General features: G+C 41.0%; 1 protein-coding gene across 1 annotated transcript; it reads right to left on the bottom strand.

Annotated features, from left to right (window-relative positions):
* Window positions 1-2,556: 2,556 nt before the first annotated feature.
* Window positions 2,557-22,951, bottom strand: Tiprl (TOR signaling pathway regulator). The gene is made up of 7 exons (XM_057770834.1): window positions 22,738-22,951; window positions 15,869-16,048; window positions 15,161-15,260; window positions 9,650-9,781; window positions 8,695-8,790; window positions 5,167-5,229; window positions 2,557-3,526 (listed from the first exon to the last, which is right to left on the bottom strand). The coding sequence occupies exons 1-7, from the start codon at window positions 22,839-22,841 to the stop codon at window positions 3,386-3,388; spliced, it is 816 nt and encodes a 271-aa protein (XP_057626817.1). The 5' UTR covers window positions 22,842-22,951; the 3' UTR covers window positions 2,557-3,385.
* Window positions 22,952-25,710: the final 2,759 nt, after the last annotated feature.

Here is a 25,710-nt window from a genome sequence, read left to right as displayed (position 1 = left end):
CAACCTGCCTCGGTGATTGAAGCATGGGGACCTTGGGAGAGGGTTGAAGGGCAGGGGAGAGATCAATAAAAATCAATTTAAAAAAAGTGATTGCTTCACTAAATAGTCTCCTTCTCAAATCACCAAAATGATTACTAGGTGTTCCCAAGGCATGGCTGCTTCCACAAACCCCAACTAAGAGCCCTCCTTTTTTTTTTTTTGCAGTCCTAAGAACCGAACCTGTGTCCTAATGAATATTCACACTCAGCTACAGAGCAGCACCCCAGCTCTTGATGTCCTTCAGAATGGTCTCACCATGTAGCTCAAATTATCCTTGACGAACCCTGCATTCCACATTGGTCCACAAGCTAATGATCCTCCTGTCTTGTTAGAATTTTAGAATTTTAGGCCACTTTTCAGCAAAGTAATACTTATAACCCTCAACTTTAAGGGATCCCCAACCGCCTACTTCAGAGAGCTGCACTCACACACTTGTTAATCCTTTTTTTTTTTTTTTTTTTGGTTTTTCGAGACAGGGTTTCTCTGTGGTTTTGGAACCTGTCCTGGAACTAGCTCTTGTAGACCAGGCTGGTCTCGAACTCAGAGATCCGCCTGCCTCTGCCTCCCAAGTGCTGGGATTAAAGATGTGCGCCACCACCCCCCAGCTCACTTGTTAATCCTTTAGCAAGACTGGTTTCCTTGTTATCTAGTGACCACTAGGCTCACAGTGGGGACAGGAAAGTTTTCTGTTGACCTTGGCTAGCCTGTCTTAGGCAGACTTTGTACCTGGTTTTCCGGGTGTGGCTTTCACCAGTCCCACCTCATTCAGCAATAATTAGGAAACTATCTAGAGCAATGACCTCATGTGAGAAAGAATTCCAAGCCCCCCCACCCCCATCCCCCAGAGCAGCAGTCCTCTAGTGTTACACTGCATCTCATTCCGGCTTTTCTTTGATAGGAATCATTCTTTGCCGGTCCTGAAGGGAATCTCCACTCCTCTTCCTGGGTGGAGAGGGGGGAGTTTTGTCAGATGTAGGAAGGGTGAGAAAATGCTGTGTGCAACTTTTCCCCACAGTGAGTAGGTAGGGTTTGGATCTGTCCCCAGTTACCTCCTGTGTGCCTGAACCCTTACTGGGGTTTGCAGGTGCTCTGCCCTGCTCTTTTCCCAGGTATGATGGGCCTTCAGTTCTGAGAGGCACATCCTTAACTGAGCCTTCCACCTACCCCAAAGACACACCAGTTCACACACAGCCTTTAAATATTTATATAATGACCTACACAGTGAACTACAGGCAACCAAGGAGTGCAGAAAGTGGGTAAAAATGGTCTCCAGGAAGAGCACACCAACCGGTTATCCAATGCCAGATGAGCATGCACACATGACAATGAATAAAAAAGAGGCCATACATTTGAAAAAGAGAGCAAGAGCAGGATATGGAGGGCTCAAGGAGAGGAAAGGTAAGGGGAAATGATATATTATAATCTTAAAAAAGAAAAAACAAAACAAAAAACAAGCCAGTGGCATACACTTTTAATCCCAGCATTCAGGAGTAGAAACAGGCGAATGAAGGCCATCCTGGTCTACCGAATAAGTTCCAGGACAGCCAAAGATACATAGAGAAATTCTGTCCCAAAGAAAAAGAAAAAAAGAAAATAAATAAAAAGTAAGAATTTGTAATGTCAGGTCTGCAAATGTTTCTTTTATGCTGTGGGGATGGTGGCTCCTTTCCTGTGTCCTTTTTCTCCTTGGGGCTTACCATTCCTTGAGATTCAGTTCATATGTCTTGTAATCTCACCGTCAGTTGTTCAGCAAGTGGTAATTTTATAGATCACACAGCTTTTTGTTCTTGTTAAACTAATAAAAATCTCAAGGCCATTACAGTTTCTTTTGAAGAACTGATTACCAAAGTTCATCCTCCAATTATCCTCAAATTATTATTTCCATCATTGCATTTTCTAAAACCTGTAGTTATTTTTGCATTGTCTGGTAGACCTTAGCCCCATGAAAAAAGTTGTCTCAATCATCACGGAGATTTGGCTCATATTCACACAAATATAAAATAAGCCACCAAATCCTCTCACTTTAAATCACCTCTAGATTATTTGTAATACCAAATAAAGTTGTTAATATCTCATAAATGGTTGTTTATCAGGGAATAATGGCAAGGAAAATCTGTGCATGGTCAGTATAGATAAAATATTTTTCCAAATCTTTTGATAAGCAGCTAGTTGAATTCACATACATTGCACCCACAGGCATGAAGGACCAATGCTGTATCTCTTCATTATGTAATCCCTGTACCACAGACAACACAGTACTCAGAAATGAATGGGATGCTACACATGGCATGTATGCATGCTTTCTGACTATTTAAAATGCCCACAGAATGTAAGGAACAGAGAGAAGAGGGGCAAGAACTCAGACATAAACTACCTACCAATTTCCATTTGTAATCTGCATGGGAAAATATCTACAATATCAAACAAGCTCAAAAACATAAGGAATGAATGAAAAACACAGATCCTAAGCCACTCTTCAATTAAGTTCTAAGGAAAGCTGAAATAAATAGCAAAATATGGATCCATAATTCCTTATTATTTATTCTCCTCTTACAAAAGACAACTTGGACAAATAAATATAAAATGGTATATGTCATATTTAGAAATGGCCAAAGACACATTTTCTTGGTATTCCTCACCAGAATACACTAATAAAATCTTCAGAAACACATTCATCTTTCCTACCACCAACTTTTTTATCTTAAAAAAAAGTCAATTCTTTTACTTCTCCACAATTTTTAACAATGAATTATCAAAATAAGTGATCTAACACTACTCAGAGACAAAGGTTTTTAAATGAAAAGTTTTAAAAATACATGTGTGTACACACACAATATGATGTTGCACAGAAACTCGAACTAATGAATAATACAAGATTAATTTCCTAGGTAGCATGTCACAATTCTCCCGAAGTGTGAATAACCACCAGAAAGCCCAAAGCCCAGAGCCAACATAGTAAATCAACATGCAGTCAGAATCCTATGAGTCACATCAGGGCTCAGCGGTGGAGTTGACAATTCAGTCTCTTCACAGTGGGAGACGATGCTTCCTGATGGATGCAGGTCATGTCCCCTCCTGAGACACAGATACATCACTGCTGCTGAGGTCACAATTTGGGGCAATTTAGGAATCCAAATTTAGCTCGAGCATGTATCTCCAGTAGGAAATTGAAGACAGACAGTATAAATGGGAGTTCAGTGGAACCTGCCTGCAGTGCTCTTTTATTTCCCTTTAAGGCTACAGAAAATCTGACCATATGCAAGGAAATTAATTCTCATCATAAAAACATCCCTACAACAGCCAAGGTGTCCAGTCAGGTTCCACACGGAGTATGCTGTACCACATTCTATTCCGAGGGTGTATTTTGTGAGTCCGCAGGGTTAGGATCAATTCTTTCTGGGAATATTAGCTTCTCATAAACTGCTTCCTTGATTGGTAAATATTGTGATATTTCGTTAGGTTCCGTGAAGAGGGAAGGTGGAACATGCTAGGGAAAACACAAAATTCTATTAGTATATTCTTTGTTTTCTTTTTTTGTTTGTTTAGTTTTGGTTTTTCGAGACAGGGTTTCTCTGTAGCTATGGAGCATGTCCTGGAACTAGCTAGCTCTTGTAGACCAGGCTGACCTTGAAGTCACAAAGATCCACCTGGCTCTGCCTCCTAAGTACTGGGATTAAAAGGTGTGTGTCACCACCACCCAGCATCTTACTAATATATTCTTAAGAGTTGGTCTAGACAATTTCTGAAATCTTATAGTTCAAACATTTACAAAGGATGCCAATTTCAAAATCAGGGACATCACATACATATAAGGAGCATCATTAAGTGCTCCCCCAAATAACAGGTATTTGTCAGCGGGGCCACGATGGCACACGCCTTTAATCACAGCACTCGGGAGGCAGAGGCAGGCGGATCTCTGTGAGTTCAAAGCTAGGTTCAAAGCTAGAAAGTTCCAGGAAAGGCTCCAAAGCTACAGAGAAACCCTGTCTCGGAAAACCAAAACCAACCAACCAAACCAGGTATCTGTCGGGTTACTGAATCACTGTGTTGTGAATGATCTTTGGGGAACTCAGGGTCATGTAATTTACAGTGAGTGCTACCGTAAGTGCTGAAAGAATGACACACTTTGACCAAATCCTTCCCTAGTTCCCGTTGAGTAACTTGAAAGACAAGTCTTGAATAAAGAGTCCAGTCCATAGTCTATAACAGAAGCTAGTAATTATTCTAACCCAAGTGTACTCTGTATTCGGACAGAAGTAAATACTACAGGTAAAAAAAAAAAAAAAAATACTAAGTTTGTAGAAAGGCACTACCTTCTAAGTCACTCATTACCAAATCCAAGTACTAAGTAAGGGTCTCACAAGTAAAATATATGGGAAAATTATGCCAGAATACACAAGTCAGGGTACAGAATGACCAGTTTCTGGAAGAAAAAGGAACGTGTAAAAATATAAACATACAGCTGGGCGGTGATGGCGCACACCTTTAATCCCAGCACTCAGGAGGCAGAGGCAGGCAGTTCTCTGTGAGTTCAAGACCAGTCTGGTCTACAGAGCAAGTTCCAGGACAGTTAAGGCTGTTAAACAGAGAAACCATGTCTTGAAAAAACCAGTGCGTGCGCGCACACACACACACACTCGTATGTGTGTATATACACATACAAATAACATACAGACTGAGCAAGTTGTATTTATGTATTAAGAAACCCACACATACAAGAACTACAAAAAAAAGGCCATGAATTTCAAAGAGTAAGGAGAGGAGGACAGAAAGGAGAAATTTATGGGACTATATAGAATAATCACACACAAAAAATATTCTAGACTGGTAAGGTGTTAAGTTAGAGGAATATCCAGTGGCAACAGCTGCAGCTATGGGACTCAGATCATGGCATCTTTGGGTCTTAGCTTCTTCAAAACAAACAGTGGAGATCACATGAAAGACAGCTAAGAGACCCAACAACTCCAAATGCCCAGGTATCCGAGACCAGCTCAGAAGAGATGCATGCCCTCAGCAGACTCGCTCTACAGAGCCCCGAGCATGAGCACATTTACAGATGTAAATTTAAATGAACAGGATTAGTGGGATGCCAGATTTAAAATGAATCATTAAAACTCAAGTATTTACCATTAAATTAGCAATTTTGCTCTCTCGTGATGTATATTCTCGTAACATGTAGGTCTTGTCAGCCTATGTTTAAAAATAAAAAAAATTACAATATATTTATATACTGATTTTACAAATTCCTTCCTATAAAACAGACTGTCTACATTTTAGAACAGGTTGTAAGAGAAGCATTAAGTCTGATAAAAAGCATTTGGCTCTACATTGAGAAACATTTTTAATTATCAAAAAGAATTCTGAAATACTATTTCCTATCCCTATAAATACAGCAACTCCAGATATACATAGGTAAGCAGACTTGATTATTACCATGCTAAAATACAAGCACACAAAGGCTGCCCTTTGATGAGACATATCTATGTGCAATAAAAATATAGAGATACATACAGGCTTTGGGTTTTAAACGAAATCTTTTAAAGCTATCTTATATTTTCACTGGCTTCCTCATTTCCAAAAAACAACAACAAAATTTTTTTCTTTTTTTTTTAATTCTTCTCCTAGTCCTACAAACATTTTGCCAAATTCCTTACTTTACCAGAGGCAGGCAGACCTCTGAGTTCAAGGCCAGCCTGGTCTTCATAACAAGTCCCAGAACCAACAATTACAGAGTGAAATACCCTGACTCAAAAAAACAAGACAACAAAACAAACTATAGCTGGTAGTATGTTCAGAAAGCACTGGAGGGCAGCTAGGTAGGATAGCACATAAATGTAGCCATGGTACTTGCAAGTCTGAGGCAGGAAATTTAAGGCCGGCCTGAGCTATACAGTAAAACGCTGGGTGGGTCTACGGGGAAGCCACTCCTGATGGTGCATGTTCATAATCTCAGCATTTGGAGGGTGACACACGCCTTTAATCCCAGCATTTGGGAGGCAGAGGCAGACAGATCTCTGAGTTTAAGGTCAGCCTGCTCTATAGAGTGAGCACCAGGACAACCAGGTCTCAAAAAACAAAACAAACAAATAAAATAAAAAAAAAAATAGAGCCGGGCGGTGGTGGCGCACGCCTTTAATCCCAGCACTCAGGAGGCAGAGGCAGGCGGATCTCTGTGAGTTCGAGACCATCCTGGTCTACAAGAGCTAGTTCCAGGAGAGGAACCAAAACCACAGAGAAACTCTGTCTCAAAAAACCAAACCAAAAACAAAACAAAACAAAACAAAAATAGAAACCCACCCTTTTGTAGTCAGTTTTTTCCATTTAAGACTTTCACGGTTAGGTTAAAAGAACTGCATTTTGGGGCTAGAGAGATGGCTCAGTGGTTAAGAGCATTGACTGTTCTTTCAGAGGACCAAGGTTCAATTCCCAACACCCACATGGCAGCTCACAACTGTCTGTAACTCCAATATCTGACACCCTCACATAGGCATATATGCAGGCAAAACACCAATACACATAAAATAAAAGAACTGCATTTTGCCAAGAGGCAGGCAGATAGCTCTGAGTTTGAGGAAGCAATAGTAAGCTCTAGGATAGCCAGAGATATAGGGAGGGAGGGAGGGAGGGAGGGAGGGAGGGAGGGAGGGAGGGAGGGAGGGAGGGAGAAAAAGAAAACTAAGATTAATTTTCTTTTAGTATAACACTTTTCAATATAGAAACCTACAAAACTGGGCTGGAGAGATGGCTCAGTGGTTAAGAGCACTGACTGCTCTTCCAGAGGTCCTGAGTTCAATTCCCAGCAATCACATGGTGGCTCACAGCCATCTATAATGAGACCTGGCGCCCCCTTCTGGCTTGCGGGCACACATGGAAGGAATGTTGTACACATAATAAATAATAAAAAAAATTGTTTAAAAAAAAAAAAAGAAAGAAACCTACAAAACTATACTCCTTTAAGGTTTCAGTCTTTTATATCAATAAAAAGACAAGAAAAAATTAATGCTCACCATAAAAAATATAAAAGTTTAAATAAGAAAAATAAAATATCAATCATAGCTACTTCTGATAATAGAGCCTTTCCCATTTCAAAGCCTCTGTAAAAAAAATCTTAAATAGGGTCACACTGAACTTTTAAAATTCACTGAGATGGGCACCTTTCCAAAGTAGCTCAATTTAATTCTTTACCGTCAATGTTGATGGGCATGTATTTTTCTGCTACTACTGTATGGATACAAACAGCTTAATCAAATTTATTAAGTTCCTTCAAGCTGTGAATGTTCAAGTATATACAACTCTGATCAACTACATGATAAATATAAATTACTGTGTAATAGAACTTTGTAGGATAAATTTATAAAATTAAACTTAAACATAGTATTTTTAAAATTTAAATTTCACTATAAGAAAAATGTAATACTTTGGCTTTCTTATACAAAGGGAAATGGCCAACAGATGTGGTAAGGCATGCCTTTGATCCCAGCAGAGGTAGGCAGTTCTAAGAGACCAGCCTGATATACATACTGAATTCTAGGGCTACATAACAGAGGAAGAAGGAGAGAAAGAGAGGGAGAGAGGGAGAGAGGGAGAGAGGGAGAGAGAGGGAGAGAGGGAGAGAGAGAGAGAGAGAGAGAGAGAGAGAGAGAGAGAGAGGGAGAGAGGGAGAGAGGGAGAGAGGGAGAGAGGGAGAGAGGGAGGGAGAGAGAGAGAGAGAGAGAGAGAGAGAGAGAGAGAGAGAGAGGAGGAGGAGGAGGAGGAGGAGGAGGAGGAGGAGGAGGAGGAGAAGAAGAAGAAGAAGAAGAAGAAGAAGAAGAAGAAGAAGAAGAAGAAGAAGAAGAAGAAGAAGAAGAAGAAGAAGGCGGCCAATCACAGTCATTGTAATGTTTCAAGGGGAAAACAAATGTCTAATTCTTCAACCTGTGTGATCCCAATTCTGAATTTAAATATTCAGGAATGACAAGCTGTTCTAAAGATATTGGACAATTCTTAGGACTCAATTTAAACTCACCCATCCTTCCTTTTAACACTGTTTAAACCTGTTACTTCAGACAGAAGAAAGCACTTTCCGCCTTTAGAATAACTACCAAGTGATCGTGTGATACAAACTTCAGGAGGTGGGGGCTTGGAGAGATGGCTCAGCGGTTAAGAGCATTGCCTGCTCTTCCAAAGGTCCTGAGTTCAATTCCCGGCAACCACATGGTGGCTCACAACCATCTGGAATGAGGTCTGGTGCCCTCTTCTGGCATGCAGACATACACACAGACAGAATATTGTATACACAATAAATAAATAAATAAATAAATAAAACAAACTTCAGGAGGCAGCTTAAGTGGGATTTCTAACATCAGGACAGTCTATGGTAATACTATCAATAAAGGTTCAAGCTAAGGAGCAGCGTTCACAAAACTTTTGGACAAAGCATCACTCATACCCAGAAAGAGTTTTTAATAAAACATTTTTGATTATCAGAACTCTAAAAAAAAAAAACAGGGACACAGTTTGACATTAACATGTAGTCAGTAAACTTAAAACACTCAAGTTTTGAGTTAATGGATGATCATTTAACAAGAATCATTACTTAATCTCAAAAGCTAAGTGAGCACGAAACATAAACAGGCTCGATGTCAGTTAGTGAACTCATTAGATGAATGCCCGTACCTCATGGTAAAGCCTTGTGTCATTCATTCTGATAAGCACCCCATCAATTCTCAAGAAAAACCGCAACAGCAGAAAAAAGCTAGAAGGCATTACTCTCTAGGGGGATAAAAACAGTAATTAAAATGTTAATGAAAATTAAATACTTTATTTCTTTATGAAAATAAAAAAGCGAATCACTGAAAGAAAGCTATAAAGATGCTCCCTGGTATATGGCTACATCCTAAAAGCCTTCAAAATACCTATCCAAGATGCTCTAAACAGATCTGACCCATTTGATAATATAGCTCACAATGCAAGGACAGAGTAAGTGCCACGTGTTTCCAGTCGCATAGCTGTATTTCTATGGACTGCCCAGAATCAAGAGTATCATACCATACACTGATGACACGGAAAGGTAAAAGTCAAATCCCAAAATAGAGTTAAGAATGAATGTTTATCACTTTCCCAACATAAAGCCAAATAATGATAAGATAAAGCATTCCAAATCAGGGACCAACTAGACAGAGGTTCTCTGCCTTAGCTCTACCTGGCCTCCCAGCCTTTGGCAGGTTATTTACCATGGTTTGCCTCTCAAACTCACAACCACCGGTAACTCCAGTTCCAGGGGATGCAACACCCTTTCTGACTTTCAAGGGCACCAGGCAAGCAGGTGGTGCATGAGAAAAAAACATTCATACACATAAAATAAACCTAAAAATAAGCAAGGCATCCAACAGGCTACCTGCAGACCCTAGAAATAACATTTTTCAGCTATAGTTTTCATTCATTTAAGTTAAATAAGATAACCTATAAAGTAGCCAGGCAAGTATATTTTTTTAAAAAAAAGACTAATATATCCTTATTTTTCACAAATTTCATAAAAGCTATTAACTAAGATGTCTAGACACAGAAGAAATTTTACATGCTACAATGCTATGAACAGAAGAATGATCAATTTAACAATCACAATACTCACAATTTTCACACTCAGGCTGGAAACTCCATGATCATGTAATTCATCTTCAAACAAGAGAACTTCTTCAAAAAATTTAATCTGCTCTCTAGCTTTCAATTTCTCTGTATCTATGTGATCTGTTGTGGGCACAACCTGGAATACACAATTTTAAATGAAGTTTTAGTATAAAGAGCTAGAGTTGCAAGAAAAATTTACCATTTTCTCTGCATAACAACAGCATACAGTTCTAAATTTGGATGTAATTAGTAGACACTAAAAAATTAGAATTTGGGCCAGGTGGCGGTTGTGGTGCACCTCTTTAATCCCAGCACTTGGGAGACAGAGGCAGATAGATCTCTGTGAATTCAAGGCCTGCCTAGTCTACAAGAGCTAGTTCCAGGACAGGTACCAAAGCTACACAGAGAAACCCTGTCTCGAAAAAACAAAACAACAACAAAAAAAGATTAGACTCTGCCTCCATTTTGAAACTCTGAAAAACACTATAGATAATTGGTATTCACTTCTTATCAGAATCCAACTGTTCCATCTTCCAGAATATAATTAAGTATTGTGTTATGAAGATGAAAAAATCATCAACTGAAAACTAGCATGATAGCTACAGCTGTAAGAGGTAAGCGAAGTTTCCTGCTGGTAAAGTATACTTGCATATACTCATTCGGGACTGTTAAAATGGCACGTGCACCTTAGGGGTTGGGAAATACAGTGCCTGAAGCAAAAGCATGACAACCTGTGTTCAATTCCCAGAATACACAGAAAAAGCCTGGAGCGGAGGCTCCTGCATGCAAGGCCAGGACTGGGGATACAGGTAACTCAACGATGTTAATGTAGTTCTAAACTATATATACTTAAATTGTTTTGCTTGTTTTAAAGCATTAATATGCTAGGTAGGATATACATGATGACACTATGTTGATAGTCACACACCCAAATATTTTTTTAAATGTATTTTTTGTTGATCCTTTTGGAAGCTCGCATCATGCACCCCAATTCCCCTCATTTTCTAGCCCCTCCATAGTTGCTCTTCATGCCTGTAGCAACTCTCAAAAGAAAATTTAAAAAGAAATAAAAATAAAAGTATTAAAACAAGCCGGGCGGTGGTGGCGCAGGCCTTTAATCCCAGCACTCGGGAGGCAGAGGTAGGCAGATCTCTGTGAGTTTGAGGTCAGCCTGGTCTACAAGAGCTAGTTCCAGGACAGGAACCAAAAGCTACGGAGAAACCCTGTCTCGAAAAATAAAAAAATAAAAAAAATAAAAAATAAAAGTATTAAAACAAACAAAAAACAACAAAAAAGCAAAACAAAAACAAACAAAATAAATACTTAAAAATTGTTAAGCTGGTAAATTTGAAAACTCATGGACATGAAGCATACTTTTAGGAAAAGGAAGAAGCGTCTTCCGCAGGCACTGTTCTACAAAAGCTGCTTAGTTATTTAATCAAGAAGACAGCCATCTATAGGTATTTCACTACAGGTCAGGCACATATTGGACATTGAAATTTTCTCATTAATCATATTCTCACATCATCATCTTAGGGCCAACTAACAAATACAAAGCCGGACGTGAATCTTAGGTTACTGTTAGCACAACTTTGTGAGTGGCTTTTTCTTATTCCATACTATAGTTCAAAGAATAAAAATTAAGCAACCAAAAAGGAGACAGCAATAAAATGCACACCCATATACACACAAGTGCCTCCAGTAACTACAAAACAAGGATTCAAAGGCAAGGACAGGTTCTGTTCTAATGCCGCATGTTCTGGAACTTTCGCTCTCTACAGAAAATATATTTATCAGCCGGGCAGTGGTGGCACATGCCTTTAATCCCAGCACTGGGGAGGCAGAGACAGAAGGATCTCTGTGAATTCAAGGCCAGCCTGATCTACAAGAGCTAGTTCCAGGCCAGGCTCCAAAGCTACTGAGAAACTCTGTCTCGGGGGATTTATATATTACACTCTTATACATACAAGGCTTTTGAACAGTTAATATTTTTTTTGTGTGTGTGCATGCATGTATGTAAATACACCATGTTTATGTGGTGCCCTTGCAGGCCAGAAGAGAACATCAGGTACCTCGAGGAACTTAGGTTAACTTAGGTTATAGAGAGCTGTGAGTCACCATGTGGGTGCTGGAAGCCAAACCTGGTCCTCTGCAAGAACAAGTGTTCTCCAGCCCCTGAAGAGTATTATGAGGAAGACTTTGGAATTTAAAATGTCAACCAATATTATGCATACAAATTAAAAATAACAACAAAGGCTGGGCAATGGTAGTGTACACCTTTAATTCCAACACTCAGAAGGTGGAGGCAGTAGGATCTCTATGAGTTTGAGGCCAGTCTGGTCTACAGAGCGAGTTCCAGGACAGCCAAGTCAACACAGAGAAACCATTTTGAACTCCCCGCCAAATAAAAATAACAAAAAAAAAAAAAAAAAAAAAAACCTTCATAAATTCCTATGGAATTGATCTACATATAACAAATGAAGAAAACAGTAAGTCATGGGCAGTGTGTTATCCAAATCATAGTTTAAATACTTCATCTACAAAATGAGGATACTGCCGGGCAGTGGAGGCGCACACCTTTAATCCGAGCACTCGGGAGGCAGAGGCAGGCGGATCTCTGTGAGTTCGAGACCACCCTGGTCTACAAGAGCTAGTTCCAGGACAGGCTCCAAAACCACAGAGAAACCCTGTCTCGAAAAACCAAAAAAAAAAAAAAAAAAAAAAAAACCAAAAAAACAACAACAACAAAATGAGGATACTGGACCTACCTTACAACGCTAGTTATTTTGAGCACTAAAGAACAAAATTCTAATAATTTACCTGAAAACTTTTCCACCTCAACAGGTTTTTGTTTGTTTTTAGATTTATTTACTTTATATGTATGAGTGTTTGGCTTGCATGTATGTATGGCACCACATGCATTCCTGGTGCCCATAAGTGTCAGAACAGGACATCAGATCTCTTGAACTAGAGTTACAGATGGTTGTGAGCCACCATGTGAGTGCTGGGAAATGAATCTGGGTCCTCTGCAAGAACAGTAAGTGCTCTTAACTGCTGAGCCATCTCTACAGCCTCAGTCATCCCATTAAAACAACAGAAAACCACATTCATCAACTTTAGACCATAAAGCGTTCTGCCATTCCTGGTATTTCAATAAACAGTCACCTGCCACCTGAGACTCTATTGAGTTAGAGGCACTGCATTAAATACTTTACACATGGGATCTGCCCTGCAACTGTTAGCGTCCATTTACCAAAATGAGACTTTGCAAAAGATCAAACTGTGGGCAGTTGACTCAGTGGGCAAAGCCTATCTTAGAATCCCCAAATCTTCATAAGCCAGACAAAATAGTACACATCTGCAGTGCTGGGTCTCACGGGTGGTGACAGGAGAATTCCCAGAAGCTCGCTGGACACAGAGCCTAGTATACATACACATCAGCAAAAAAATAAAAACCAACCAACAAAATAAAATAGAAAATCTGTCTCAAGCAAGATGAAAGACAAGAACCCATACTCAACCATGTCCTAACCTACTCTGTGGCATATGTATATCTCTGACACATACACGAAGAACAAGAGAGAGAAAGAGATAGAGAGATAGGGAAGGAGGGAGAGGGGGAGAGGGAGAGAGGGGGAGAGGGAGAGAGAGAGAGCAAGCAAATTGCTTTGCCAAGCTGGTGATGATTTGAACCAAAGCCTATATTATGACAAAGCCTGAGTACATCACTCATCACTACCAGAGTGGGAGATCACACTGACACTCCTCAGTAACACCGTAGAAGAAATTATATCATAGGTGAATGTGTTGGTAAGAGAATACTGAGACACACAGTTCTGGCTCCTCCTATCAGGCTCCACCTCTGTTGCCTTGGTTCTTGCTATACTTACCACTAATGCACCTTTTCCTAAGTGAATCCATAAAGCATTCATTACTATTGCATGAGGTTTTAAAAAAACCTCCAATTTCCTCATTGCTGGCAACAAAGTATCAAATGACCTCAGCTCTCTGCAAACTTCAATCAGGGGCACAAAGACTACAGTCTGTAGAGTTCTCAAAATAAAAAAACCACCCCACTCTCTCACTGGACTATACAATGGCACACAGCAAAAGTTTAAGGTATGTCTGATGAAATGAATAAATGAGTAAACATGTACTTTCTCAAAAATTTTGTTTCTGTACTGGAAGCACACATAAAAGTCTGGAGAAAGAGAAACTACGGATTAGTTTCAGACAGCATGGTGGCACACATCTGTAATCTCAGCACTCAAGAGGAAAAAGGCAAGCTATAAGACCTTAAAACGTAGCTAGCAGAGACCTTCCAACTCCACGTTCTCAGTGTCCTTGCCACCAAGTGAAGCTCTTGAGCAAGATTACACAGACGCAGCTCAGCACTACCACAACACATTAAAAAACTCAACTATTCCTGTAAAAATTCTGCAATGGGTAAGCACTACTGTTTTTTCAATTTAGTAACGAGGTGTCTTGATGAAATAAGTTACCTAAAGGGCCAGGTGTGGTGGTGCATGACTTTGATCCCAGTACAGGGGTGATAGAGAAAGGCGAATCTTTCAGTTCAAGGCCAAACTGGACTATACAGAAAGCTCCGCCATTCAAAGGAAAGAAAAATGTAACTCATCGAAAATCATACCAGACAGCTGGTGGGGGTGGTGCATGCCTTTAATGCCAGCATTTGGGAGGCAGAGACAGGCAGATCTCTGTGCATTTGACGCCAACCTGATCTAAAAGTGAGTTCTAGGACAGCCAGGACTGTTGCACAGAGAAACCCTGCCTCGAAAAAGCCAAAACAAATAAATAATCATACCAAAATTATGCTCACTGAAAGCAGGATATGTTTTCTTTGTTCCCTAACTCTAAGCTACTAACTAACCACTTCTAAACCACCCAATAATGCATTACCAAGGACAGATGCTTAACTTGATACTGCTAACACCAAGGCAAAGTAATGTTTTAAAGAACATTGTTTCTAAGCTGGGCAGTAGTGGCACATGCCTTTAATCACAGCACTTGGGAGGCAGAGGCAGGCGGATCTCTGTGAGTTCGAGGCCAGCCTGGTCTACAAGAGCTAGTTCCAGGACAGGCTCCAAAGCCGCAGAGAAAACCCTGTCCCGAAAAACCAAAGCGGGGAGGGGGAGAACATTAGAACACTGTTTCTAGGCAGGTTCTGGAACCTATAGTTCCAGATGCTCAGGAGGCCCAGACAGCAGTGCCTGAGCCCAAAGTTCAATGCCAGCCTCGTGAGAGTCCATCTCAAAAAAAAAAAAGAAAAAAGAAAACTGGCTATATCTCGCTATATCCTTCTTTTATTTTCCACTAATAGGTAATTAATAAAACTAAACCCCCCTCATATTATGTTCTAAAGCCTGCCACAACTAAAAATAATCAGGATGAAAGCGGTGGGAAAATATAACCATAACTACATAACTAAAAGATCTAGTGCTGAGATTATCCCAAAAAAATTAATGATTCATAAAAGCAGAAAATTCAAATTTACCTTTAACTTAAGAGATTCTCCAAGTAACGTTCCTTTATAATCTGTTGTATAGGTCCAATCATAAGGTTTAATAACTTCTTTGGAGTGTTCACCCTCAGTCCTCAAATACCAAAACAAAAATGATGAGATTTAGAATACATATTATCAGTATTCATATGCACACCAACTTACACCATGTATTGTAATATAAACACCCTACTCATACACATACAATATTAAACATTCTATATTAAAGGCAAACACTGCATTCACTAGCATAAAACCTTTGTTTTCTGAACATTTAACTGTTGTCAGTGCTAAAGCAGCCTTTCCAGGTTGTCTTACACTGCCAAAGACACGACTTACATTTCTCTAAATGCAAATAACTGCTGATTTACCTAGCAAAAAACAAAAACTAAAACATTTTTCTTAAGTTTTAATATTCCACAAATATACAATAAAATTTACGAGAAAATGTTTTTCTTCAAAAACGGGAAAATTAAAATACAATGGACTGACTGGAATAAAGGACACTGGAAAGAAATGACACCTACATAGCTCAGCTCAAATGTATTTCAACTTAAATATTCAAACAGTGGGAAAACCTTTGTTTTATGGCTCAGAAAAATAAGCTTTGGGATAATACAGTTTTAAAATTTAATTCTAACAAAACACACACTTACTGAACACTTCTCTTCATGTTTGACCTGTAACCACCCCGATTCTCACCTACTTTCCTGCCACTCTTCCGCACAAGCTACTTTAAGCATGCCTTGGTAGTTGTTTACACATCTTAGTGCATCTGTAGCATTGAACTCAATTCCAAAGCCAGAGCCATGCTGGATCCTTAGAACATTGTCTCCAAACATCATTTCAGGGAGGGACGGCATATGCAGTTCATCAGCTAACCTACACATAAGCAAAGATCAGGGGATTATTTTAATTTTTTATTTATCATTTTACATACCTATCCCAGTTCCCACTCCCTTCCCCCCTCCCCCACTCTCTCCTCAGGGAGGGCGAGGCCAGGGGAGATTATTTTCTCTTCACCACTGTCACTTGTTTCCTCTTCACCCCAACCGAATTCTGATTTACAGAAGCGTTCAATAGTACATGACTTAATAATAATCATGATGTTTAAAACGCTTCCGTCACCTATTTGTTCGATCTTTATGGCACTACACTAGGTAAGAAGAGTAGTGACACATGAAGAAAGCAAAGTGAGGAAACTGGTAGGGACGGCTGCATTCAAGACAAGATCTACTCCAGTTTCACTACTTGCAAAATTTGATTCTCAAAACCATTCTGCGAGTGAGGAAAGCCCAGGAAGTTCGAGTACTTTTGTACTCTTGCTAGTATAATACCAGTCCTTTATATCTAATGTGCTAGACCATATGCTTCACACATGCCTCAGACAACTGCACTAGAAGATAAACAAAACAGCCAGCATCACAAATCAGTAACAGACATGTTTGCTAGTATGAATGGTATTGCTATTGTTATTTTGACACTTGAAAAGCTATCAAGAAAAATTTAGATTTTTTTGTTGTTATTATTGTGTAAATTGAGACTTTTGGTTTAAAAAAGAAAAAAGTTGGCCTAACAACACATGGCCTACTTTGCCATACAGCACCATCTGGTTGATGCTAAGAACAAATTGTCAGCCTCTAAGTTGGGGCATGAGCTGTCCAATTTGTTGGTCCTTTTGGTCCTTAAGAAAACTGGGTTTGATGATGGGGAGGGATACCCACAGAAACAGCTGACCTGAGCTAGTGGGAGCTCACTGATTCTGGACTGACAGCGGGGGAACCTGCATAGGTCCCATCTAGGCCCTCTGAGTGTGGGTGACAACTGTGTGGCTGGGGCGGTCTGTGGGGACACTGGCAGTGAGACCAAGATTTATCCCTAGTGCTTGAACTGACATTCTGGAGTCCATTCTCTTTGGAGGGAAATCTTGCTCATCCTAGATATAGGGGGGAGGGCCTCAAAGTAATGTGTCAGACTTTGTTGACTCCCCATGGGAAGCCTTACTCTTTCTGAGGAGTAGATGGGGGGGGGTGGAAATTGGGGGGAGTAGAAGGAGGAAGAAGGAACTGGGTTTGACAACTATGAACTACAACCAACAAGGAACAATGAATACAAGGATCCAGTAGTGGCATATATCTTGCTGGTACCAACAGCTCTCTAATCGGCCACTCCACAGAGGAAATCATAAGTGTACTGAAAACCTTGCCAACTACCTGGGGCTAGTGAGGCTATGGTTGTTAGAGAACCTACAACCACTGGTACTTTACTAAGCCAGCATGATGCCTGTAATACACACTCACACACACACCACCACAACCAACAACAGCTAAAGAAAAAGAGGTCATGAATTTGAGAGCAAGTGGAGGATTATATGGGAGGGGTTGGCCAAAGGGGAGGGCAAAAATGATGCAATTATAGTTACTTTCAATAAATAAATATATTAGTTTTGTTTTTTTTAAAGCTGTGTTTATAAGTCCCAATTAAAAGATTTCTTTTTGTTTTTTTTGATGCCTGAGGTTGAACTCAGGACCTTGCACACGCTAGGCACAGGATCACCTAGCTGCAACCCTAGCTTCTGTCACACTAAGTGACAATTACTTATTCATTTCTGGAAAACAAAGCTGCACTGCCACACTCTATGACCCAATCACCTTGGTTATAACCTGAACTGGCAATTCAGGGATGAAAGTTCAACAACTCAACCACAGGCAATTATCCAGGGGCTGGCTAAAAACCTTGGAAACTTGGCCCAATATGCTTATTCTGGGTTGAATAATGACCAGTCATTACCGTTATTCTCTCCATTCTGAAACCTGAGTGAACACGCACAAGCAGCAAGTTCAAGAGACACAGCGTGAAACAGAAGAGAAGTTGCTAAGTAACAGAGAGAGGAGCAGGAAAGGGAGCAAGTCAAAGAGAAGGAGCAAAATTAGTAAAGTCTTCCACAGAAACTGTCCAAGTTCTTTTAGACAGACAGATGGACAGGCTTTCTAGAGTAGACAAATGTGTATGTATACTCCACTGTTTCAGAACTGATCTCTGTCATCCCACCTAAAATAATGTCTCCTATGCAGTTACCTTGCTTTGTTTTTTATTTATCACTTACTACTAGCTGGCATTATAAAATACACAGTGAGTCTATTAAAAATACGTTAACATATATTATATATGTGTGTATGTATATATAAAATCACATTCCTACCACTTCAAAAGACGACAGGTCTCACCAAGGTGCGGTGGCACACACCGTTAGTCCTAGCACTAGGACTAAGCAGACAGAGGTAGAAGCAGATCTCTGTGAAAGAAGGCAGTCTGGTCTACATAACAAGTTCTAGACCAGCCAGAGCTACAACTGAGACCCTTTCTCAAAACAAAAAACACCATAAATGTAGGCATGGTGGTACATACCTTTAATTCCAGCACTCAGGAGCCATAGGCAGGGAGATAATTGTAACTTTGAGACCAGCTTGATCCACATAGTGAGTTCTGGACCAGCCAGGAATACAATAAGATCTTGTCTAAAAACAAGTGAACAAAACCTGCAGATTTCTATCTTTCTCTCTCACATTTGAAAATCAACTAACACAAAGGTTTTGAGCAAGAAAGTACATTTTCCAGAGACCCTATGAACCAAATCTTACTGATTTTAGAAACTTTTTAAAAGATGTTCCATAGATTGGTAGTTTTAAAAAAAATATATAAAACTATCTATTGACCAGTTTTTATAGCAGAATTTATAATAAAGTATGTAGTACACAATTGGGTAACATTTTGCTCATCATGTTGTTGACTCTCCTGGCTTCTGCTGAACCAGTAATACAAGATAGAGCACACACAAGAAGCGAGAGCAAAGAAAACAGAAGGGACTAGGTGGGAATAAAAGATTAGCAGGAATCCGGGAGGAACAAGAGAGTAGGGTGAGAAGTGTGAGTATGACTGAAACACATTGTGTACATGCAGGAAAATGTCATCATGAAACCCATTATGTAACAATAGTCTTATAGAAAGTCAAGAAAAGATCTATGCACATTTATAATCTTTCCAATAGTTTTAAATTTATTTCCAATTAGACACACCAAACAAGTCTTGGTGTACATATTAAAATCAATTCATTTAAAAAAGTGTATGATCAAATAAAATAAGTTAGGTTTTAGAAGGAAGAAATACTGCTCCTTATGAGAAACATCTCATTTTAGGTCAAAGGCCCATAGCATTTTTTTTTAAAGAGGGAGTTTAAATATCACCTAGAAGATGACTTAATGCACTACACTCCCATGTTCTGCTGAACTTTGTGTTTTTACATGATATCTATACCAATAATAGCTACAAAGATAATTAAGAATCTGTCATCTGTAAGAAAAAAAACACTCTTCTGGTAAAAATTTCAAGTTCTTAGCAATTTCAAAGTTGGTAATTAAAAAAAAAAAAAAGAGGGTAAAAACCAACACTTGTTTACAAGACTCTCTAGGCCCCTTACATCCACCCCAAGGCCACAATCAAGCAAAACATTCTAAAAATTTAATCAGATTTATACTTTCTGACTCAGGATAGCTATACAAAATAACCAAGTAGTGAAAAAGTAATACTGAATGTCCAATTAAAATAAGTGGTTATTAGCCACCTATATGTAGGCGATGCTGGTGCACACCTTTAATCCCAGCATTCGGGAGACAGAGGTAGGTGAATCTGAGTTCAAAGCCAATCTGGTCTACAAGAGCTAATTCCAGGACAGGCTTGATAGCTACAGCAAAACCCTGTCTCAAAAAACCAAAAAGTGGTAATATGTGAGGGGGGGAAGCAATTTTGGAGGTGGGGTGGGGCAGGGTTTCTTGTAGTCCTAATTTTCTGTAACTCACTCTATAGACCAATCTGGCCTCAATCACGATTTGCCTGCCTCTGCCTCAAGCGCTGGGATTAAAGGCATGCACCACTACCACCCAGCTGCTATATTTTCAATAAAAGGAAAAAAATAAATGGTTATACAGCTAGACATGATGACCCAAGTCTTTAATCCCAGCACTCAGGGAGGCAGCAGCTGGCAGGTCTCTGAGAGTTCCAGGGCAACAATTCAGAGAGAGACCCTAAATGTGTGGTGGCTCACACATTTAGTTCCAGCACTCAGGAGGCAGAGGCAAGCAGATCTCTTGTGTGTTAAGGCCAGTCTGGTCTATACAGTGAATTCCAGGACAGTCAGGACTATGCCAATCTCCTGTCTCAAAAAGCAAAAAACAATGAATCCACAAGAAATGGTTATATAAACTTGCTACCACATGATGAAATATTATAAAACCAGTGAAAATATTTAGGGAAAAGAAGAGAAAATGCTTAAGACATATATTAAGACAAAAACTTGGCGCATACTGTCTACTTCACCTGTTGTGACTGCATGTTTTTAGGATGGTTAACAGTAAGATGGCATGTTTTCACCATGAAATTAGGTAAAATTTATTCTTTACTATTAGAGGATGGAAAATATTAAATACCTAAAAGATTAAATATAATAAAAGACTGATATCCATAAGAAGATTCTATAAAATACAGGTTTTAACTACTTTCTTGAATTATACCAAATACATAAAGTAACAAACATAATCCCACAGGTTTTACTCAGTTTATCTGGAAAAATCTGGTCGTCCTAAAAATACTCCAGTTACATATGTAAAAGAATCACAACTAAGTTGCATCAAATGCTCTGTCTTCCAGCTCTATCAACGGTGCTCTCTATATGTAGTGCCTGTACTACAGGAAGGTACACGAGCCAGAACTAGGCTGGAGATTTAAACACATATACACGCAGACAGAGACACGGGGACACCAGTCATCCTTGAATTGTGCTCCAGGAAGCTTATACAGGGATTCTTAACTGAAAGCCACACCCCAGCTCCTGGGATTTTCAGCTGTAAAACCCACCAGAATTCACTCCCCTGCCATCAGGAACTCATGAGGGTCTGGTGCTCAGAGCAGCTGCAGACACAGGAAAACAAGTTGTTTACTCTGTTCACTCCAGCAGGCAAAAAAAGTCAAGGGGCCAGGGACTGCAGCCCCCAACACTTGCTAAAGGTAAAGGGTAACATCAGAAATAAGGTGTTTGGGCCTTGCTTAGAATATTCCGGATTTACAGGCTAGAAAAGCAGTCCTAGGTTAGAGCATTGTTGCTATTGCAGAGAGGACTGGGTTCAGATCCCAGCACTATGGAGGCTTACTGCTATGATAACTCTCATTTCAGGGGATCCAGCTCCCCTCTTCTCAGGTACCAGGCCCACATAAAATGCACCAAGCACTCATACACATACAATAAAAATAAGTCTATTAAAACATTTTTAATTTAAAAATTTGAAACAATTTATGCTAAAAACCAGGGACTGATTTACATATGTAAATTTTAAATCTCTAAATAGGATCCTGCCATCACAGCTTATCCATCAATTGGCCATCAAATTGAAGCAGTTAATCTTCGTCCCTCCAGTCGCTTTCTGGCCTCCTTTCCAGCCCTCCAGCCCTTCAATCCATCGTCTACAAGAAACCTTCATTGCCAACCATAATGTCCTTTGCCAATCTGGGTAAAACTACACCTGGTGGCTATAGATAAAACCCAACTCTAGTTCAAAACAGAACTCACTCTCCAATGACACGGAAGGCAATTCTCCAAGCATACTCTGCCAGGTCGCTCCCAAAACTTTGTCAAGATACAATTCGGGCATCTCCAAATAGCTCAGAGCTTACTCTGACTGTGAGCTTTACTTGTCTACTCAGTCCCCAGACTTGAGCAAGATTCTGCCCAGGCAGGGCGGGTGGTGGCGCACGCCTTTACGGGAGGCAGAAGCAGGCGGATCTCTATGAGTTCGAGGCCAGCCTGGTCTACAGAGTGAGTTACAGGAAAGCCAGGACTACACAGAGAGAAACCCTGTCTTGAAAAAACAAAAAGATTCTGTCCCGATACATTGACCACCACACACACATCTCAATTCGCCCTGTCTATATACATTTTCATCCCCAAAAGGCACACAATTATAACGGTCTTTCACGAAACTGTGAACTCCTTGGGACTTTATCTTTCATCTTCCATGTCTCGAGAGCTTTTCACAATACCTGACTTGCTAAAAGGAAAAAAAAGAAAGAAAACTAAAATCGCTCCGGGTCTGTATCTTCATCCTAAACAGTCACACAGTAATGTAACGGTCTCGCAAACTCTGAAGTCTGGGGGACTTAATGGTTCAAGATCCGAATCTCAAGAGCCCACCACAGAAGCCCACAGGCCAGAGGCTGAACATATAAACCGTCCAGCCATCGCCCCGAGGCAAACCGGTCGTCCACGCCCAGAAAGGTGGCGCAGGCTTAGGTAAGAAGATAGGAGGGGCGAGGGGGAAAAGGCCACCAAAACAGCCGCGCTCAGTTCAACCCAGCGAAGCGACGGTTTCAGCGAGCAGAGGTCGCGAGATGGGGACAGGACCATTTCCTAAAGTTGTCACTCAACGGTCGGCTCAGAGGGACGGAACCTGCGGCCCCGAGAACCGCGTGAAGCTGCACCCAGCCCGCTAGACGCTCCCCGCCGCCCGGCCCCGCAGCCTCACTTCTCCACATCCGCAGACTTCATGATGTGGGTCTTGGAGGCCGTCAGCTTCCAGGGCCCGAAGGAGAAGTCCTGGTGGCTGCTCTGGAAGCCGTGGATCATCATGGCAGAGCAGGTGCCGGCGGCAGCGGTCACGGCGCGTCCCTTGCTGAAGCGCGGCTCCCGGGTTTGTCCGTTACCATCCCGGCCCCGCCCCCTGCCGCCGCGCCGTGGGCCCGCCCTTCCGCCGTCTCTTCCGCCCCTATTGGTTTTGCTTCCGGGGCCAGCCGCAGGTTCTGCGTCACTCGCGTCTTACGTGAGAACGCTAGGGGCGGGGCTTAGAGCGCCAGGGCGTTCTCACGGGCGCGTGCCTGGAAGTCTTCCGGTGACGTCATCCCAGAGCAGTTCGGGGAATACGTCTTTCTCGATCCAGAGCTCCAGGCTTCTGTGCCTTACCTACTCTTTTTTTGTTTTGTTTTGTTTTATTTGTTTTGTTTTTTTGAGATGGGGGTTCTCTATCTTGTCCTCGAACGAGCTTTCGTAGACCAGGCTGGGCTCGAACTTCTTTTGCCTCCCGAGTGCTGGGATTAAAGGCTTGCGCCCCCGCCTGGCTCTCACCTACTTCTTATACATGTCTCTAAGCTGCTCATCACTTCGTGCGTTATGGTAAATAAGGACGTGCCCAACGCCCCTAGCGTTTAGGAGGTCCAGCACCAACACAATATATATCCGTGATCCTCGAGCCAGTGACTGATAGTGGCTCCACCGCGCACCTCCGTGGAAAAGCACTTAATTACCTTGCAAGCCGCCGAGGTCCTGTGTTCAATTTTGTTTGTTTGTTTGTTTTTGTTTTTTCGAGACACGGTTTCTCTATGGAGCCTTGGAGCCTGTCCTGGAACTCTGTAGACCAGACTGGCCTCGAACTCCAGAGATCCGCCTGCCTCTGCCTCCTAAGTGTTGGGATTAAAGGAGTGTGCCACCACCGCCCAGCCTCAACTCTTAGTACCAAGAAGGGAGCGACAAATTTCCCTTAGGATATCCTAAGACTTTTCTACCTGCACACAGGTGTAGTGGAAACAATGCTGGAAGCCTGGTGCTCCATCTATGCTTGCAGTGCAACTGTGTGCATCTTTAGCTAAAACACAACTAATTATTTTAGGCTTCCTCCAAATGTGGAAGCATCATGTTAGAGCATCTCTCAAAACTGTTTCCCATCTCAATTCCAGCTGCCCCCTTATTCCTGCTCATCTTGAACGCAACATTTCATCTACTCCCGAACCACTAAGCGTCCCTTTGTGGTTTCTGACTCAGTTCCTGCCTTGGTTTCCTAGAGATGTAATCCAAATAAATCCTTTCCTCCTCAGAGGAGATTTCTGTGCATTTCTGATCTGTGAAGGCCCAAAAATGTGAGCCTATTTCTACCTTGTCTGAAGATCAGAGAATTTCAGCTTGCTTGAAGTTGTTGCCATTCCACCCTGACCGAAGGTCAGAGAGTTGGAACTTCTATTCCTTCAAGGTTATAGTCAAACAAGAGATCAGAGAATTCTGCTCTCTCAGGTTTAATAGGTGTGGCTAATATCCAGACCTTGTATTTCAGGTGTAGAGAAGTAGATCTGTTTCTACCTCAAAAGTCTAAGGATCCAACTAAGTCCTACTCCCTTAGGGAGATAACGGATTCCACCCAGGGAGTGGTTTGCCTGCAGAATGTTTTGGTCTAGGGTATGAGCATTACTTGTCTTGTTCTAGCAACAGTCTTTAAGAATGTAGTCCACAACCTTCAACTGGTATGCTCATTTCATTGTATCATGTTAATGCAGTTTTTTTTTTTTTTAAATCTTACTCCTACCTTTTTGGGGTCAGGGGTATTTTAATCAAATGGAAATTATAACGTGGGCGATTTCAGTATCACTGGAACTCCCCCCCCATACTATTGTCTGTTTCTGTTTGTTATTTTTACTCGCATCTTCATCCCCTTCTTCTTCTGACCCCCATGCCCCTACCCTGGTAGGTGGTGTTTTTGTCCAAGCTGGTCTCCCGACACTGACCTGGGAACCCATCATCAGTGTCCCTGCCTGAGGTTCTGGATTAGTTCGTTCTGTTGTCACTCTGTCCTTGCTTCCTGCCACAGTCACTCCATTCACTTTGCCCGTGGAAAGTGGGGGCATGTCAGTACCCCCGAGGAATGAAGAAGTCCATGCTGAACAGTGGAGAGTTGTCTTCTTTCATCACTGGCCTATACGGTTGGCTATTGAAGCGCTCCCCAGGGAAGCTGGGCCCTTTCACTAATGTTGAATTGTCAGCCTCACATTATCTAGACCCACTAGACCTAATAAGGAAGTGAATGAGTAAATTACATGTAATAAAATCCATTCCAACATTCTTTCTGAAAGTTTTATATAACTTAGGCTGACCCTCACTATTTTTAGCCAAGGGTCATCTTGAATCCCTGTTCCTTCTGCTACTTCCCAGGTGTTGGGGTTATAGGTCTGTATCACCAAGCCCTCCTTCATTCCAACATTCTTACTATATAATGTCTTCTTTTGAATTTTTCTAAATTAAGCCAAGAAAAGTGTGGAGGATCTCTGTGATTTTCAAGACCAGTCTAGTCTACAAGGCAATTTCCAGGACATCCCGGACTATGTAGACCCTGTGTCAATAAACAAACAAGCAAACAAATGTGTCTCTAGTTCTTTAAGCACAGCCCATGGCTGAGTTTAGGTTTCACTCATTCTACTGAACAAAAAAAAAGTCTGCTGTTGATTCCATCACATTGAATGGAGAATCTCTTTTAACTACAACCTATCAATTCAAGTTCAATTTACTCTAAAATTACATTCCTCCATCTTTGAACCTGCAATGTTGTATTTCATGTCTATACTTGTTTTCTGAAATTGTGCCAATGAAAACTAGCAAAATAATGTGGTGTTTTGTTTTGCTTCAGACAGGGTTTCTCTGTGTGACCCTAGCTGTTCTGGAGCTTGATCTGTACACCAGG

Source organism: Chionomys nivalis, chromosome 5 (genome assembly GCF_950005125.1).
Source record: "Chionomys nivalis chromosome 5, mChiNiv1.1, whole genome shotgun sequence".
NCBI lineage: Eukaryota > Metazoa > Chordata > Mammalia > Rodentia > Cricetidae > Chionomys > Chionomys nivalis.
This window is presented reverse-complemented; position numbering and strand designations above follow the sequence as displayed.